The following is a 19,188-nucleotide window of genomic DNA, read 5'->3' as shown; positions in this document are numbered from 1 at the left end:
CATGGTTTATGATGAAAAAGAAAATGCCCCCTTTATACCGCCTGCTCGCGTCAAGGCAAGAAAAACATCCCAGTTTTCAATTAGTTTAGCGGCTACGCTAGGTTTGTGTAACATGGTTTGTGATTCAAAAGAAAGTGTCCCCTTAATACCGCCTGCTCGCGTCAAGGCAAGAAAAACATCCCAGTTTTCAATTAGTTTAGCGGCTACGCTAGGTTTGTGTAACATGGTTTGTGATTCAAAAGAAAGTGTCCCCTTAATACCGCCTGCTCGCGTCAAGGCAAGAAAAACATCCCAGTTTTCAATTAGTTTAGCGGCTACGCTAGGTTTGTGTAACATGGTATATATATATATATCTCAAAAACCATGTTACACAAACCTAGCGTAGCCGCTAAACTATTTGAAAACTGGGATGTTTTTCTTGCCTTGACGTGAGCAGGCGGTATAAAAGGGACACTTTCTTTTGAATCACAAACCATGTTACACAAACCTAGCGTAGCCGCTAAACTACTTGAAAACTGGGATGTTTTTCTTGCCTTGACGCGAGCAGGCGCTATAAAGGGGACACTTTCTTTTGTATCACAAACCATGTTACACAAACCTAGCGTAGCCGCTAAACTACTGAATTGTGACTCTATTTGTTTTGTACAGTTTCAATTATAATGACGACGAAATCCAACATGATTCTAGTGCCTCAGTTCGACTCTGAAGTGATTCTAAAAAGGTTTGTTTACATTATATTATTACAAATTATGTAGTGTTTTTATACGAATCATGTATGTATCCGCATGAAGTCGGCAACGACTATCTAGCATCTAGCTCCTAGTTCTTCGTAAAGTGTCAGGAATACCAACATAACAAAATGTCAGCGAGTGTTAGAAATGGAGGCCGACCGTCGCCGCGTCGCCGATTTCGTATGCGAGAGTAGATTTTAATTTTACGTAATTGAAATTTTTATTGCAATATTTTCCACAGCCCCAAATGCAAAAAGTTGTGTTATACAGTAATTAAGGTGAATCTAAAGGTTTTATCTAAAAAATATTCATAATAAGCGAGGCCAGCGCGATCGAAATTTTACCAAATTGAATACTCATCATGTTGATTATTTCCAAAATAACACCTGACCCATAAATAAACCACCCACTAGATCGATATCTTCGGGCTTTTTGTAAGAAACAAATTGGTCCTAAAAACCATATATATGCCAATATAAATATAATAAAATTTTCGTTCGGAGCCTACTTATTATACTATACACTAAACTCCAAACAATATTGACACCCCTTTAGCATCTTCAGTTCCCTCCAATATTGCACAACTGACAACAAAGTTCTACGGTTTATGGTGGTTTAGAACACTTAAAAATGGAATGCATTCATATTATCAAACCTAAAGGAAATTCTTATAAGTACCTACCCCAATTACTTTGCTACAATAATAATATCATGCACAATTTAATATTTAAAAAAATCTTTACCTGTATCAGGGAAATTGTATTTTTGGATACGCATTTTCCGACCGCTCACCACATTAGTGATGATGTGCTCTTGAGGAGTGTTCTGATAAATCCGATCTGTCCATTCTGAAATGGTGACCACTTCTCTCCCCTCTTGGTACATTGTTCCTTCACGGGTCTGAAAAAACAATTAAAATAAAATAAGATTAAATAGTCATTATCATGTTAGTACCTACCTAGATTTGAAGATGTATTTAAAAATAAAGATTGGGTAGGTACCTTTATTTGAATGTAGCTATTTACTTCCCCTCATAAATAAGGGTAAATGGTGTTTTGATATTTATATTTATTTGTTTTTATAGTTAGTTAAGATAAATTAATAACTCATACCTTATCAATAAAAGTACACCCATGAAGTCCCGTGATTTGACATCTTCGCACATCAGGCACTTTGAAATATGTATGCAACAACATGTTGAAACTGAATGTCAAATCTTTACTGGGATTGTACACGCCAATGTTGAAATGTAACTCTTTCTCACGTAAAATCAATCGATATGTCAGACGGAATCTAGAACAATGCAAAAAAATATACAAGTTTAGAAATCGATGAATAGGAAACATAGATTTTTGAAGACATAAATTCTAATAAAAAGTCATATTATATACTTCGACTTGCCAACATTGATGAAAACACTACACTATAGCATCCTGAATTCGGGAGTTTTGTGAGGAGCTATGAAATGAAGGATGGAGAAGAGGATGGTTGAGATTTACCTGTCTATTTCAATCTACTTACTGAACATAACTATAGCCATTTCAAGAAACAATTTGACTTGGAATAATAATTTCTCAACTGGATAATGATTTTGCACTCAGCACAGTGTTCAAGTTCTTACCGTTCACCTACTGAGGGCGTCAGTAATAATATATGTTATCGAAGAAAGCAAAAACTTTGTGGCTTGATGTTACATAAATGAAAAAAAAATTACTTTCTTTTAAACCACTTTATTTGAGTTATATAGGCCGTCCGGTTTCGGTTGCACTCAACCTTCTTCAGGCCAATGGAAATATAAACTATAATATACAAAAAACTCAGTTTATATTTTCATTGTCCTGAAGAAGGTTAAGTGCAACCGAAACTGGTCGACCTATATAACTCAAATAAAGTGGTCTAAAACAAAGATAAAAAAAATCATTTAAATAATTTAAGTATCTATTTGAACAAGTTACGAAACGAACACCATTTTATAACAAATCTATTGCCTTTACACTGTGAAAAATGCTCTGATGGTAGCCAATCTCCAAAAGGAGAGGACACAGGGAGAAGAAATACTAAGAAAGGAAGAAGCCTTGATATGACCTAAATCACATTACATCCTTTGAAGCAAAAAATACTTTTTAACAAAAATTTAAGAGAACAAAATGTCTTACTGATAATTCCACATGGACCTGGTGAAGTCATCATCCATGATGGAGAAGATAGCCTCCACATCTCCGCTGGGCAGCCTCTCTGGTGGCTTCTCCACCAGCCACCTGGTGATCCTGGCGAAGCCGTGCTGGGGACCAAAGGCCCACTGACCGAATTGGGCTAAAGAACAAACATCAAAACATTACTCTCTTGCGAATAATCTCAACTAGGAAGTAGTTTCTGTTAGAATATTAGAGATGGCAGCACATTCGTTTGTAACTAGCCCGTGGAGTGTGGCAAATGCAGCAATCTCAAAATCATTAATCAGTACAGCATAAGGCCCAGTTACTCAGCTCCTTTAAAGCTAGATTTAGATCTTAAAAAAAGATCAGTTTAAAAAAAATGGTTGGCTTTTTTCACATATTTTAGTTCCTTTTTTATACAGAACCTATTCACATAAAATGACCATATTGGTTCCAATTTCAGACAGCATAATAATAATACTCTAAGATTATAAATAATACTGTAAGTTTATAAATAAAAGCATTTTATTTTAGGCTAAAAGAGTAAACATGTACTTACGAAATACGAAGGGGATACCACCCCGGATTGCCCTCTTGCCATCGAAAACTGCTTGTTTACTGAAATAAATAAATATAAAACAATTATTAATCAGTAAAAATTTAATTAAAAAAATCTAGTGGGAAATCGCGATCTAAATAACACCAACTATCAACGTGCTTCTCAGGCTAGCCACACAATTTCGTTACCTGCAAGTTGGCACTTACAATTAATCCAGCCAAACAATATGGATGCCCTATCGAAGTTATTTAACTTCACCTTCTAAGGCGGAAATTGTATAGAGAATGAAGTAAATGGAAGATTATCATCATTAGTCATTAGTGTAATTAAAAAAAAAAGTGAATCCCGCACAAGAATCCCAACTGCTACAAACCGTCTGAAGCCAGTGGGACTACGGCATCTCAGTTCATAACGAATTCCAATCAATTAAAAAAACTTCTAGTTCAAATACCAGGATTTTTTTAACAAATGTCGATTTCGTATAATTTTCAAAGTTTGCAATTTTCAAAGCCCGCCAAAATTTAATCCCATTTGGGTCGGTACGAAATCAACAAATCCAGATTTAAATATTTAACAAGATTTCCAAAACACATGAATTATTTTGAAATAATTTGTATACAACAGCGGAATTAATAAAAAAAAAATAAAGTACCTACCTGCCTTTTGAAAAAAGAATTGTCATTGGTGGCATTTCTTTGGACGAATTGTATAATTCCTTATTTAAAATTGAGAATAAAATGTTACATGCTATATAAGGTTTATAATTAAGTATGTAGGTATTTAAGTACCTACTTACAAATCTTTGATTTAGGAGGAATTTTTGGTATCCATTAATTTATTAAAGATAAAATTATTACTATTCGATGTTGTCATTTTCCGCATAACAAACAATATTTAGGCGTAAGACAAGTCAGTTTCTCAGTGAGGTTTCGTAAGGACATCACTGTCGGAAGTTTATACCTATACAAATTGTGCGACCTACACCCATTCCAATAATCGTAAATTAAAAACATCGAAATTTATGAAAATTAAAAGGAATATTTCATCAATAATTATTGGTTATATTTACACAATAAAGGATTTTCTATCCCATTATAAATTAGGGATTGCACAAAATCACCATGTAATTATCCGGAAACGCCGTGGGTTTTCGCATTTCCGCATACGTTACGAGATCTAAATTGTCTTTCTTCAATTTTGAAATTATTTATCAGATCACAATATTAAAGGTTTGTATTTCTATACCTTAACATACGAATTTTGTTCCAAAAAAACAAAACAATCAGCCCGTAAAAAACAGTTTTTTTTTTTTTACTTTTGGAATCCATATATTTTTAAATGTCTTTTAAAACTGAAAAAAATATATTGGCTAAATTAAAACTGAAAAAAAAAGTTTGAACCTTCCTGCCCATGAACTGGAGTCAACAACTACCAAACTCACCAAATGCCGATCGCGTAGGACCGACATTTATTACGTATATTAACGACTGAATTGGAGGTGATTGCCACCAAAAGTTAATAGAATGCATTGTCATCGAAAACGAGTCTATCTGCCGAGTTTCAACTCGACCGGATGTCAGGAAGTGGGTTAATTTCCATTTTCAAGATTTGCATTCATTCGCGAAAACAAAAGTGAAATACAAATAGTCATTTTAAAAAAAAATTCAAGACTGGTACCTACGTATTTATATTTTAAATTCTACATTACAAAAACTGTACCTATTATTTCATTATATGTGCCCAATGATTATCTGTACTTAATACACGTAATTAGGAATTAGTCTAAAACTTGTTCTAACTCACGAAATAACGCTTTCAGATATTACTTTTTAGAGGTCATAAACTTTTCAATTAACATTTTTTGTTTTTTTTTGACAAATAGCTTTTTTGGATAAAATAATGAATTCATTTTAGTTAATCGTAGCAAATTCTGTCACGAAATTCAATACTAAATCTTAAGCATAATATTCCGGGAGCATTTTGTCTATAAGACTCTAATAAGTGGGTTTGGTCGACTCTTACATTTTAATTATTTCTGATGAACGTATTACTAAAATCTCAAATGTTTCTATAGGTATCCCTACGGATTTAAGTGATTTATATTTAAGATGAATGAAAACAGGACCTTAACATTAAAATATTTTATGTAAAATTTTATAAAACGTTTTTAACTATAAAATCAGTGGTACGCACCAGATTTTATTTTTCTAGACGAAGAATTAATATTTTTTTTTATAAATTCAATTTAGATTAAATTTGATAATATTATTATTAAGTTCTGCAAGTGTTTTAGTTTTTTATTATTGTGACAGCTGTTTCGGCTTACAAGGCCATTTTCAAACTGTTTGAAAATGGCCTTGTAAGCCGAAACAGCTGTCACAATAATAAAAAACTAAAACACTTGCAGAACTTAATAATAATATTATCAAATTTAATCTAAATTGAATTTATAAAAAAAATTAAATGGAGTTCTACGAATTAAACACAAAAACAATAAATAAAAAAATGAAGAATTAATAACTTCCCGAGAGATCCCTGTAGAAACATTTGAGATTTTAGTAATACGTTCATCACAAATAATTAAAAGAAACCCAACGGAAAGATCGATTTTCTAGGCCTGCAAAGGCAAAAGTCGACCGTAGGTCCGTTCATTACGCCGAATATTGTTTTTGCACGACTTGATTAGTTATGTCGTAAAGATTCCCACTTTATTTTAGAGATTTGATAGTGCAAATTCAAACCAATTCAAACGCAGTTCTGTCCAATACACCAGGTCCGCGCGTCGCATATTTTTGTGCACGACTGCTTCACTTAAGTCGTTAAGATTCTGGATTTATTTTAGGGTATTGTCTCGTCTATTAAGGATAAAATAATTATTCTAAATTACTTATACGTTATACGTCACCTAACACTTGAATATGTTTAGTTACAAACCGTTCAATTGTACACGGTAAACTGAAAAAAAAATTCGGCAATTACAGGGTTAAAAAAAACCTTTGGTGGTATTTGAAAGAAAATAAACAGCTTAATAGAAAATAAACACCTTTGAAAGAAAATAAACGGCTGATAGTAGCGACCGATTTAAAAACAAAATTGACTCTATTGAATAGAAAATAAAAAAAATCATATCAAATTTAAAAAGTTATACCACAAAATGGACGCCAAATGTGATATAGATTCACCGGTTTCCTACTTGTACCACTAGTTTCCGGACACCACGCATAATAATTCAATATTGATGGCATGTCCCATGAAATATTATTATGTATTTATTATTTTCCGTCCGGTCAAAAGGCCTGAAATTTAAAAATAATAATACCTCATGCTTAGGAGTTGCGTGTTGTTAAAAAAACGACTAAAGATGTAAAAATCTAAGTAACATACAACACACACAAAAAATGCTGTAAATGGTAAATAGTGTCATCAATAGGACTCATTTTATTAGGAGCGGGAGCCACGGTACCAGCTCAATATTTTCGTTCAGCTCAAAGAGTCGAGTCAATAGAACGACGGCTCAATTTAACGGGAGCCGCTCAGAGCAATGAGATTTCTGTGCTCGCCCGATAAGACTCCCAGCGAAAGCGTATGAATTATCGTACGACTCCTGGTACCTGTAAGTTAGGCTAGGTAGTTAGTGGATGTAGGTACATAATATAACTATACATAGTCTCACGTCTCGATTACTGCAACGGCATTTATGCTAGCCTTCCAAAATATCAAATTGACAATTTTCAATCAGTGTTTAATGCAACAGCGCGGCTCATAACCGGGGTTTCAAAATATTCGCACATTTCAGAACACCTTCGTAACCTTCACTGGCTCAAATGCCCTGAAAGAATCCAATACAAATTGTGCTGGTTGGTGTTTAAATCCATCAATGAAATGGCCCCACCCTACATCTCTGAAATATGCGTCCCGGAAAACACTGGTCTGAGGCGGTCAACTCCTAGATCAGCTACATCATCAGCTGTAGCAGACTGATGGAACCTAAGCGCAAGCGAAATACTAAGTTTGGTGATCGCGCTTTCGGAGTATCTGGGCCGAAGGCTTGGAATAACTTGGAAGAACTCCCTCCAGAACTAAGATCCATAACAAGTCCAACAGCATTCAGGTCAAAACTAAAAACTTACCTTTTCAAGCTGTCGTACCCTTAAATTAAATATATCATTCCTGAGAGAAAGTCCAGTTATATCCAATTATGTCCTAAATCCTGTATCTAAATTTATCTAATAAACAATTACTTAATTTTAATTAAGTGTTAAACTCAAGTGACCTACCAGGTAAGTATTGTACTGTATAATATCTCCATATACAGTTAGTTATAACTTATAACATAGATCATTGTAGAAATGTATTATATACTTGTACAGCGCCCTTGAGGTGATTTTGCACGAAAACGGCGCTATAAAAATCATCAAAATATTATTATTATTATTACAGCGCCCTTGAGGTGATTTTGCACAAAAACGGCTTGATACAAGTCATCCAATTATTATTATAAGACCAGATGTCGGACTGTCAGATGCCGTTCACGTCTCTTACACACTCTCTCTAGAAGTATGTGATTAACAATTAATACTTGGATAATTTTAATGGTGCTATTTTATGAATTGTCGTAACTGTTCAACTGAGGCGTGGTACGGTTTACCGGGAGTCGTAAGAATACGGCTCATCAAAAAGAGCTATGGGTAGGTACCGCTGCCCCGGGAACCACTTATTGGATAACCAAGACCCCTACCATAGGTCGACCCAAGTGGTTCGCTACGTTTATTGACTTGGCAGAGGTGCCGGGTTCATGGGGTGAGGTTTGTCTAGGTCTTGGCGGCGGATGCGTTTGCCCACCTACTGCGTGGCGGGTCGGATCGGGAGACTGGTTGAGGGATACCTTTTGACCTCTCCAGCCGGAGTCTCGCACCGCAGTGGGAGGGATGGATTCATACGTTCGTCACTCCTGAATACCTTGACCCCCAGATTCCTACTCACCCCTATACCTTTATACTTCCCAGAACTTCGTCTTCCTAAAAAGATCCTCCACACAGCATCCCCAAAGATGATATAGACCCTGAGGGATTTTTTTCATGACTAATGCAAAAAAAGCTAGCTCAATTGTTTGGTTCGTTCACGAACGACTCATCACCAGTCATCAGAGTCATTACTATAATATTATTAAAAATAATTGGTTATTATTATATTCATATTCATATAAATAATCGGCCTAGGGAAAATGATTTCACTTCCGCAGGTGTCATGCCCATAAAAAGTCACATCAGTCAATGTCACAGAATCTCTATTCCAATAAAATTGACTTTATCTATCGATAACTTTTATCGACTCCGCGATAATAACGGATCGCTCTGTAATTAAGGCATACAAACTGCTGATAGCTCCGTTGTAACCTCTCTCACAAATGATGCATGCATCAGAAAGAGATTACAACGGAACTCTCGGAGGTAGAGCCATACCTTCACGATTTATAAAACTTATCATTATTGTTGGATACATTGCTATATGCCCGAATGGTCTGATCGAGTCTAGTATCGATGTGTTTTTACCATAGTTTTTCAAGTAAAATTACGTATTTTATAACGGTAACAAAAAGTTACCAATCACAATTTGAATCTAGTACAATGTTTTTTTTTAGTATTCACAGCTCATTATGTGCGATACCGAAGACTAATTGATTGAAACATAATTGAGTAATTTATGACACGAGGTTCAATTTATTTGTTCTGCATAATAATATATAGACATCGGATTATATGCACTAACAAAGTGCCAAAATATGCATGCAAATATGCACTAAAAAAGGCGGAAATATGCACTAAAAACTCTTGATTTGCCCAAAATATGCACAATGCAAAATCAAAAAACCATTTATATTTTTATATATTTTTATATATTTTAATTAAAGACCGTACAAAAACAGCGAAATATTCTTAAAATTATGCATAGTTTTTGTGACAATATACAACTAAGTATTTTTCCAAGTTTTCGAGCTCAAATCTGTGACGTTTGTCACCCAGTATTAATTTGTATACCGAAAACGACCTCTCTACGTCAACTGACGTCATTGGACAAAATTTAAAATTTGGCGCCATTTCTGGAGATATCTGTTTAGGCAGGGTATGACCTGTGCTGTTGATGTAGGCATTAATGTTCTTCATATCTTCAAGACTCGGGTTTTTAAACAAAATAGAGTCAACTTTTCACGAATCTTTTCTGATATTGAATTAGGAAGGGCGTTGGCGAGTTCGACCATTGTTTCCAGTATTTCTATTGCTTTAATTAGAGGAAGGTTTTTTGTTTAAAATTTTTTTATGGTATCTGGTAACTTGTGGAAATGTGTTGAGATGAGGGCGATATTCTGTTTAATGGATGCGTCTTCAAATGCTAGCTTGCTTGAATGAATTGCAATGGCCTCAGAACTGTCAAATTGCCCAACTACTTGTTTTACGGCCTCAAAATTTTCAGCATAGAATAATACTGCATTTAGCCAAGTACTCCATCGAGTAATTATGGGTTCTGGCGGCAATGTTAGATTTGGCAATTGCTCTTTATAAGACTGCACACGCGATGGTGCTTTTAAAAACACTTTTTTGTAGAGGAAATCAATTTATTAACATTACCATACTCTAGCCGTATCTCTTCTGCAAGGCGATGAAACCCGTGAGCTAAGCAGGTAATTTGTAGTAAATTTGGATAAAAAGTTTGCAAGGCTTGGCCAGCTTTCACCATGTATGGCGCAGCATCAGAAACAAATATGCAGATTTTTTCATCCACAGAACAATCGGGAAACAAAGATCTTATGGAATCATTTATGAAACGAGCAACAGTTGAATGATTCGTTTTTTCTAGGATTTTACAGGCAACCAAGTCACCTAGCTCCCTATACGTAGATGATACCTCCCGCTATTAAACGAAATATGCACGATTTGGGGAAAAAGGCTGAAATATGCATTAACGTCGTAATTAGAGAGTTATATGCATTTGCATATGCAAATATGAAAATGCATATAATCCGATGTCTAATAATATCTAATATTGGCTACACGTGGGCTCAATGTAACGAATGTTGCGTTACGAGCCAATAGATTCAGATATCGAAAAAAAACAAAAATAATGACAATATTTATTTCTCCTAACGAAGCCAACCCCCACCATTTTCTTTGCTCAATAATCGTAAAATATATTCAAATTTATTCCAAAAAAGAAAATTTAGAATATTGATGCCGGAAAAGCAAAAGGGCGTTAGCGACAATTTAGTAAAAAAATAGTTGATCATACAGTTTTGATTAGAATTTTTGTCTGATCAAAACTCTATGTATTTCGGGCGTCAAAATGTATATCTTTTCATATTACCCTTTTTCCTGTCAAATAAAATTAAAAGACAAAAAAGTAATAAGCTTCTCAAATAATCAAAGTCACTAAGGTAGGCGACACATGTTATACGCATCATGTCTTGGCCTATTTCGGCATATCGCTCACCATACCCTACTAATGGAAATGTATAGCGAGCGATATGCTGACATAGGCCAAGCCACGAAAATATAGCGCGTTTAAAGCGTGGTCTATGACAGACTTATCTCATAATAATATATTCCCCTGCATTTTGCCGACATTATACATGAAAATTAGGTTTCAAGTGACCTATCTAATCACCCCCTTTCTCCCCTAGAATATAAATCTTCCGCAGTAACATGCTCTGTAATTATGGACTTCTGGAATTGAAGTAGCACCTTCAGTTTTAAAGAAAAATTACATTACACAAGATGATAAAACACGGAGAAAAATGATCCTGTTAAAACAGCAACAGCAGGCAAGTAACTGATAAATTATTAGTCATTCAGAATATATCCAGAACACGTGCTCTTTTCCGAATAGATATCATGACGGCACGCTACATATAAGTACATCAGTATTTGTATGAACACGTATTCTGCAGTCCGCATAAAACATTTGCTTTTATACTGATACTTTGTTGCGAACTCTTTCAATTCATTCGTTGCATTTTTAATAGGAAAACGAATAATTTGACCAGATTTTTAATAAATTAACAGTATTTAATATCAGTAAGTTTTCTACATGCGCTAAGAGGCAACATCCTTCTATATTCATTAATGTTTATTTGAAAATTCGAGGATCAGACTGCGCCATATATTTTATAACAAAAACAGGAAGTTGGAAAACTTTAGTGGGCAAGAAAAACGAGGTAAAGAAACTGGACGTAGGGGTTCTCGAAGCTTCTGTTTATTCTGGAATACGCCGGGGGCAAAAAAAGGAAATTCTCGCACGTGCACGTATTATAAATTATGTAAGCTAATACAGCTTTTGTTAGTCGTGACGAGAGATTTGGACCCCGGCTCGAGGGTTGAGAGCTTTGCCTAATGTTGGCGCTGTTTTACAGTTTGCCTTCGTTAGCGGGGTCCTACTTCCTACTACTTGTAATATCTACCACTGGACAAGTACTACTGTCGACCAAATGGTTATGTGGTCTACAAATGCAACCAGAAGGATCCAGATTGATGATGTATAGCAGTAACAACTGCTTAGCACCTATTTTTATATTTATACTAATGGACCCCGAAATGCTTCGCCATTGCTAATGTCTTTCTCGGGCGTCACTGACTTCTTCCACCATTCACTACTGTATACCACAATGTTATAAAACTTCATTCAAACCACTCTCTAAACACTTCTGGCACTAATAAGAACAAACTTTAAAATTTTCAGCGATATCGGTGGACTACTTTTCGTGATTTTTTTTTATATATTAAGAAGAAGATTATTAGATCTGAAAGATTGATGGCAACATAACTAGAAAAACATTATTTTTTATCTATATAATTTCATGACTGCCTCTTGTATTATGCAAATTGATTCGGGACATAGGTTTGCAATACAGCAAGATATAAAATAATATTTATTTATGGTTACATTATATCAATGTTTAAAAAATCTTTACCTATGATACTAAAAATATACGTTATTGAAAGGCGACATGTCTTGATTGCCTTTTGTTTCTTTTGAATGGATCAACTAAATTTTACTGTGCGCCATCTTGAATAATTGTCTTAATGATTTCTGATCTTATAATACAACTTACTCTATAATTATTATTTTTATATATATATATATATATATATATTTTTTTATTTTATGTGACACCTCACAAGAGTGTCCCTGCCTGTGCAGTGCACAGACAGGGGAACTATGTCACCACCCGGTTGGGCGGCGTTGTGAGGCGGAGTAAGGTAGGGGCTGTAGGAAGGGATTTGTTAATGCGGGCCTTGAAGAGGCTCGGATTATAGGAGGGAGGAAAAACAGATGCCGGTAGCTCGTTCCACATACGAGCCGACTTACACAAAAACGAGTCGTAAAAACGGCCCGTTCTCATGAAGCCAACGTCAACCGTGAACGGGTGTTCAGTTCGTGTCCGTCGAGTTTCGCGCACGTGCACCGGTGCATCAGGAATCAATGCTGCTAGCTCCTTGGAGCAGGCTCCATTGAAATACCTGTAGAACAGACACAGCATGCCTACATTGCGTCTATGCATCAGAGAAGGCAATCGGTCTGTTAACAACGGATTGTCAATCAGACGGATCGCTCTCCTTTGCACAGATTCAAGCAGGTTTATCAAGTATTTTGGGGCACCAGCCCAAAGGTGGCTCCCAAATTCAATAGTTGGGCGGACTTGAGACTTGTACAGGGTCAGCAGCTGGTCACTGTTGAAGAATCTCCTAGCCCTGTACAAGACGCCCAACTTTTTGGAGGCCTGATTTACTCGGGCTTCTATGGATCCCCGATACTTGAGCTGGTCTGATATAGTAACTCCAAGCATTTCAATGGAGTCTTTATTGGGGAGAGTGCTCCCATCAAATTGCACCAGACAGTCATTGATCTCCCTCTTTGCCGAAATCAGACACGCTTGGGTTTTTGAGACGTTGAAACTGACCAAGTTGGCCTTACCCCAGGCACGAACCATCTCTAGGTGGTGGTCAATTTTTCGCTTCAAAACTTCCCGAGCTGTTCGGACATCATAGGTGGAAGGGGGCCTGTCAAAAAGATAACCCTCGTGAACGGTGCTGTCATCAGCGTAGCAGTGAATTGGTGCACATTCAACGAGATCGTTGATGTGCAATAAAAACAGCGTCGGAGACAGCACAGATCCTTGTGGCACCCCCGCATTGATTTGGTGCGGTGAGGAAGAAGAGCCGTCAACCACGGTTTGAATTGTTCTTCCCCTCAGAAAGTCCGCAATCCAACTATGCAGGGTTGGGTGGATCCCATACGATGGTAATTTCCCGATAAGCGCCCGGTGCCAGACTCTGTCAAAGGCTCTGGAGATATCCAACCCAACGGTTTGGGTTTCACCAAAACGTTCCATGTACCGCCCCCAAATATGCGTTACATATCCGAGTAGATCGCCACACGATCGGTTTCGACGAAATCCATATTGCCGATCGCTTAGGATATTGTTATTCTCGAGATATGTGAGCAATTTGTTGTTAACCACCCTTTCTAATAGAGTATGGAAGTGATGGCTATGGGGCGGTAGTTAGAAGGGTCGGAACGGTCCCCCTTTTTTGGGATTGGGTGGACGATTGCCTTTTTCCAAAGATCTGGCACCTTTCCACCTTTGAGAGAGAGCCTAAATAATTTCGCGAGCACTGGAGTCATTTCTGCAGAACACCTCTTGAGGACCAAGGCAGGTATTCCGTCCGGCCCACTGGCTTTGTCGACTTTCAGCTCGTTCAAGACTCGGAGAACCTCTCTGTTCCGGATCTTCGGTTCCTCCATTTGAAAACCGCAGTGCGGAATGGAAGGGGGAGTCTCTCCGTTATCTTGAAGAGTTGAGTTTTCCGCGAAAATTTTGCCTAATAATTCAGCTTTCTCGCGGGCCGAGTTAGCCAGCCGACCATCAGGCTTGGTCAGAGGTGGGAAAGTGGTTCTGCAGAAATTTCTTCCGATCGAGCTAGCGAGTGACCAGAAAGCACGGCTACCAGTGGGGCAGTCAGCCAGCTTTTTCGCAATTCTCTGGTCGTGATCGCTCTTAGCTCTATTTAGAACTCTCTTACAATCCCTTGCCCGTTTTCGGTATTCCGAAAGGTTATTCATGGAGCTAATCTTCCGGAGTGCATTAAAAGCCGTATTTTTGAGTCTGACAGCTTCAGCACAGCGATGGTCAAACCACGGTTTTGTGCCCGCTCCAGAGGATTTGACGGAGAAGGGAATGTAGCAATCCATTGCTGATGTGATTACTTCTTCTACCTCGCGTGCACAAATTGATGGGTCCTCGGAGCTAAAGCATACAGTACTCCAAGGAAAGGCGCCGAAGAAAGACCGCATGCCGTCCCATTTTGCTGCCCTGTAGTGCCATACCTTCCTCTTTACATGTTTGTCGGGTTGACGGTTCATGGAGGATGGGACAGAGGTGGTAATCAGGCAGTGGTCAGAGGATCCTAAGGGCGCTGTCACCTCCACTCTGTACCCGAGTGGCTCACTAGTGAGAAACAAATCGAGTAGGTTGGCTCGATGTGATGGGATGTCTGGTATTCTGGTCGGAGATTCTACGAGTTGGCTTAGTCCATGGATAAGGGCAAAGGATTCCGCTGATCTACCGGCAGAGTTTGTTGGGCCCGAGAACTTCAGCCATTGTTCATTATGAACATTGAAGTCCCCCAGGATTACAAACTCGGCCGATGGGTACCGGGGCAAGAGAATATCTACAGTGTCACTCAAGTATTTAAACAACTCAACAGTGTCTGATTCGGCAAGGTTTGGTGAGCGATATAGGCACGCATAAATTCTCATCATACCGGTGAGATCCACACGTACCCATAACACTTCGTGTTTTGCGCTCTCGATATTTGCGAGACGAGCGCAGCTGATGTCAGCACGGCTGTAAAGGCAGACACCTCCTTTGGGCCTGAAAAGGCTTTCCAGATGATATCCTGGGCAGTTCAGATAGGAGGTATCTGGGGGCTCGGCAATCTGTGTTTCCGTAAGGAAGAGGAGATGGGGATTTTGTGAGAGAAGGTGGTGGTGGATGGGAGTTAGGTTGGTGTGCAGACCGCGAATGTTAGCGAAATTCACCTTCATCCTCGGTCCACACTGAGGACTCCCACTGTTCGCTGTCGCTGAGTTTATATTAATTTGTTGTGAGTTCATAGTTTTTAAGTTTGTTTTATTTGTTTGTGGGATTTAGGATGGGTTGGGAAGGATTAGGTTAAAAAGGTTGGGTGGGGAGTTGGAGAGTGGAGCAACTGGATACACCAAATGTAAGGTATGTTCTTCTGACTGCGGTTCTAGGCAATGGGCAGGAGAGTCCGGCTGTGGAGGTCACCCAGTGCGCCCCAAACGCTAGATGCTGGGTCCTCACCGGTCACGAACCGGCACAACATCAGCGGCAGGGTTTTTTCGCTGACTGGTGGGGCAGCCCACCCTTGGTCGTGAGCCCAAGGGTCGGGCCCCTGTACTATCCAGCGGCCCGGACAGCGATAACCGGTTTACTGGATCTCCCTCAACCGGCCTCTCCCAGCCCGGCCCGCCCCGCAGTGAGTAGGCCGACCCATTCATCAGTGTGATCCAGAACGCACAACCCTCCATGATTATTATTTTATGTACAGTATTTAACATGATTCTGTTAGTAAACAAAGTTCATAAAACAAGAGCTGAACTTTGGTCGTAAACTAAACTCAACACGTATGTATATAATAATAAATCTTTTATTATTTTCCTTTTTTTGTAATAAATAGAGATAATGATATCCTCGCAGGGATCTCCCGCGCTGAGTATTTCATTTACATATTATTAAAATTTTGTAGTATGGATAATATGAAATAATTATAGTTAAGTGGTTTCGATTTCAGACTATGTTTGGTGTCAATATATTTTGTATTAAATGAAAAAAACACACTTTGTAATACACCACTTTTTTATTGAATTAATAACTGACAGCCAACCAGGTTTCGCTTATCTCAAGCTTCATCACAGCTATTATACATGCTAACGAAAGTTGGATATCAGTTAATTCAATAAAAAGTGGTGTATTACAAAGTGTGTTTTTTCATTTAATAGACGATGGTACGTATACATTTGCGAACTTAAACGCGAACCGAGCACCGAATTACGGGAAAGGAGCGAAGCAACTTCAAGCGGCGTTTCGCGCCATTTGCGGTTGTTTCGTCCCTTTCCTATAAATTGAGGTTCAGTTCGGCAGTTCGGCTCGAGTATGTATACGTAGATATACGTATGTATACGGAAAAAATGATATCTTCTATTTCTAATGTACCTATTTAAATTTTGTAATACTGTTGTGAGTTTTGAATGAGAGTGGGATTTTGCTGTAGAGTTTAGTACCAGAATATGTATAATATAGAAATAGATTATGTATAGTACAAATGTTGTATTTGCTAAATTTGTATTTGTTGTTGTTTGTTAGATATGTTTTTGGCCCTGAGGTACAGCGCCCCTGAGGTGATTTTCACAAAAACGATGTTATATAAATCTCCCAAATATTTTATGGTATGGATACGAAAAGGTGTTATGTATATTATACAACCACCAAAATCATAGACGTTCTATAATTTTTGCCCTAACGCTTTCGGAGACGGTAATTATCAATCAACTCAAACCGCAGGGTCCACGACTCATTTAGCGGATAGTAAGGTAATGATTGGGTAGGTACTAGTTCTAGGTAGTTAGGTACTCGGCGCGGTAGGTACCGGCTCGGTGCTTGTTTGGCTAGCTGGAGCAGGGGGCACACACACGGAGGGGCAAGGATACTGGATACAGTGAACAGAGAGACAGAGAACAGTGAGTGGTGAGTGTGATACGCAAGTGGGTGACTGCGAATGCTTATCGACCGATTGTGTTATTATGGAGGCCGGTGATAGAGGCGACAGGGAGAGAGGATGTAATTAGAGTGGGAGGGAAGGGCCCAACTGGCCGCGACCATTTGTCTTCGGCAAGATGGGAGATGGGAGGAGCGGAATCCTATGAGAAAGAAGCGGTAAAGGGAATGTGGCGAGACCGGAGGCAAAAACACGACGGCAAATTCTGCAGACGAACGCCAAGTTCGCAGGGGCGGGGAGGGCACCCGGCAAACTAAACCCGCTCTTGTCAAACCGACCATTTTCCAGAATATTCCGCAATATTCTCAAACCAACCCTAATTTCATATGATTTTTTTAAACCTTTATAATTTAGATTCAATTATATATCGGTTATGGTTTTATTGTATAATGTGGCAAGTTATTTAGAAAATTATCGTAAAATATTTGAACCTGAACTTTGCAAAAATATAAAAATATAAAAATATATAAAATAAAACACTTTTTGGCGATGTTTTTTTCTTGCATAAATCAAAACAGGCGGCTGGTGTTGAACGGGAATTTAAACCTTATTGCCATCTATTTAAGGAGTGTTATTGTTAGTGGCCAGATTCCAAATGCCCCACGACGTTGTGCATTGCCATATGGAATTCCTCCACCAATTAGAAAAAAATAACCTAAATATTGCTGCAATTAAAATTAGTAGGTAGGTACCTATTTACGTATTATTCGGAATTTTTTACCTAATGCTGTGTTCCCACCTCATCCATTCTATGTTCTATTTTATAGAAACTACGAAATAGATCAGTGACAATATATATGCTTTCTATGCCGTAGAACGCCCGATATAAATAGAAACCCGTTGTTAAACCAACGTCAACATTCGTTTTATTCTATATATAATCGACCATAGAAAAGAGCAAGTGTGAACAAAATATTACAATTTATTTCCACTTTCAAATGGTCTCTGAAAATAGATCATAGAATAAATCAGATAGGATCCCAGTATAACATACCTACTCAAAAATCATATGCGATAACGATGTCCATAATAAAAAAAGCATAATTTATATCACAAATTTAGTACGGTATTCAAGCAATGAACATTTCAATGTTTAATAATAATGTATAATATAATACACAATTATTATTAACCCAAAGAAGGCGTTTTACAGTGAAAATTTCATAACCTAAAAATTGACAAAATTCATGCAGGTAAAATGTAGTCGCTTATTCACCAGTATTCCTTTACTAAGGCTCAAACAGATTTATTTAATTAAATTAAGGCTTTTTTCCTAAGCGTTATTGATGAAACTCAATTAAACTGTATAGGATGGTCATTTTTATGGCTTTATTATCCCATGGTAAAATGATATTGCGATAAAAACTACAATTATGTTTGAACGATTAATCTATCGAGTACCTACCGTATTTTGATTTAGATTAGGGACCGTTTTCTGAAGAGCGATATCAGATTGTAGATTATTGAATTCTGCATTAAGCCAAGGATAGATTATAGGAAAGTACAAATCATAGTTACTTACAAAACATCGACACAGATTTTCGATAGTTAGGATAACGGTATACAAAAAGTTGACCATCAAAATATTATCATAAGAACTAAATTATAGTATTATACATACTTACACAATAAGATAGAAATTAGCTTAAAATTACAAGTTAACTATTTATAAGCATTAATTACCGCATCTGCAGATATCTCAAGTATTAATTCATTACTACACGTACAGACATCGCGGTTATTAATGCATTACCACATATGCAAATATTAATTCATTACTGCTTCTTAAGATATCGCAGGTATTAATTCATTAGTGCATCAAAAAATTTCACAGATAATAATAATAAGAGTTTATTCCAGAATGTATGCAGGGATAGTGCAATGCAATA

The 19,188-nt window shown here is 37.4% G+C and overlaps 1 protein-coding gene across 1 annotated transcript in view; it reads right to left on the bottom strand.

Moving 5' to 3' along the window:
• LOC149424930 (uncharacterized) overlaps window positions 1-19,188 on the bottom strand; it is a 47,644-nt gene that overhangs the window by 3,846 nt on the left and 24,610 nt on the right. The window contains exons 3-6 of the mRNA XM_089650863.1: window positions 3,447-3,505; window positions 2,888-3,044; window positions 1,844-2,024; window positions 1,475-1,631 (exon numbers count right to left, since the gene is read on the bottom strand). Of these exons, the coding sequence (XP_089506989.1) occupies window positions 1,475-1,631; window positions 1,844-2,024; window positions 2,888-3,044; window positions 3,447-3,505 (554 nt within the window). The remainder of the gene's footprint in view (window positions 1-1,474; window positions 1,632-1,843; window positions 2,025-2,887; window positions 3,045-3,446; window positions 3,506-19,188) is intronic.

The sequence above is a fragment of the Hesperophylax consimilis genome, chromosome 3 (assembly GCF_061612785.1).
Source record: "Hesperophylax consimilis isolate HC1 chromosome 3, BYU_Hcon_1.0, whole genome shotgun sequence".
NCBI lineage: Eukaryota > Metazoa > Arthropoda > Insecta > Trichoptera > Limnephilidae > Hesperophylax > Hesperophylax consimilis.
This window is presented reverse-complemented; position numbering and strand designations above follow the sequence as displayed.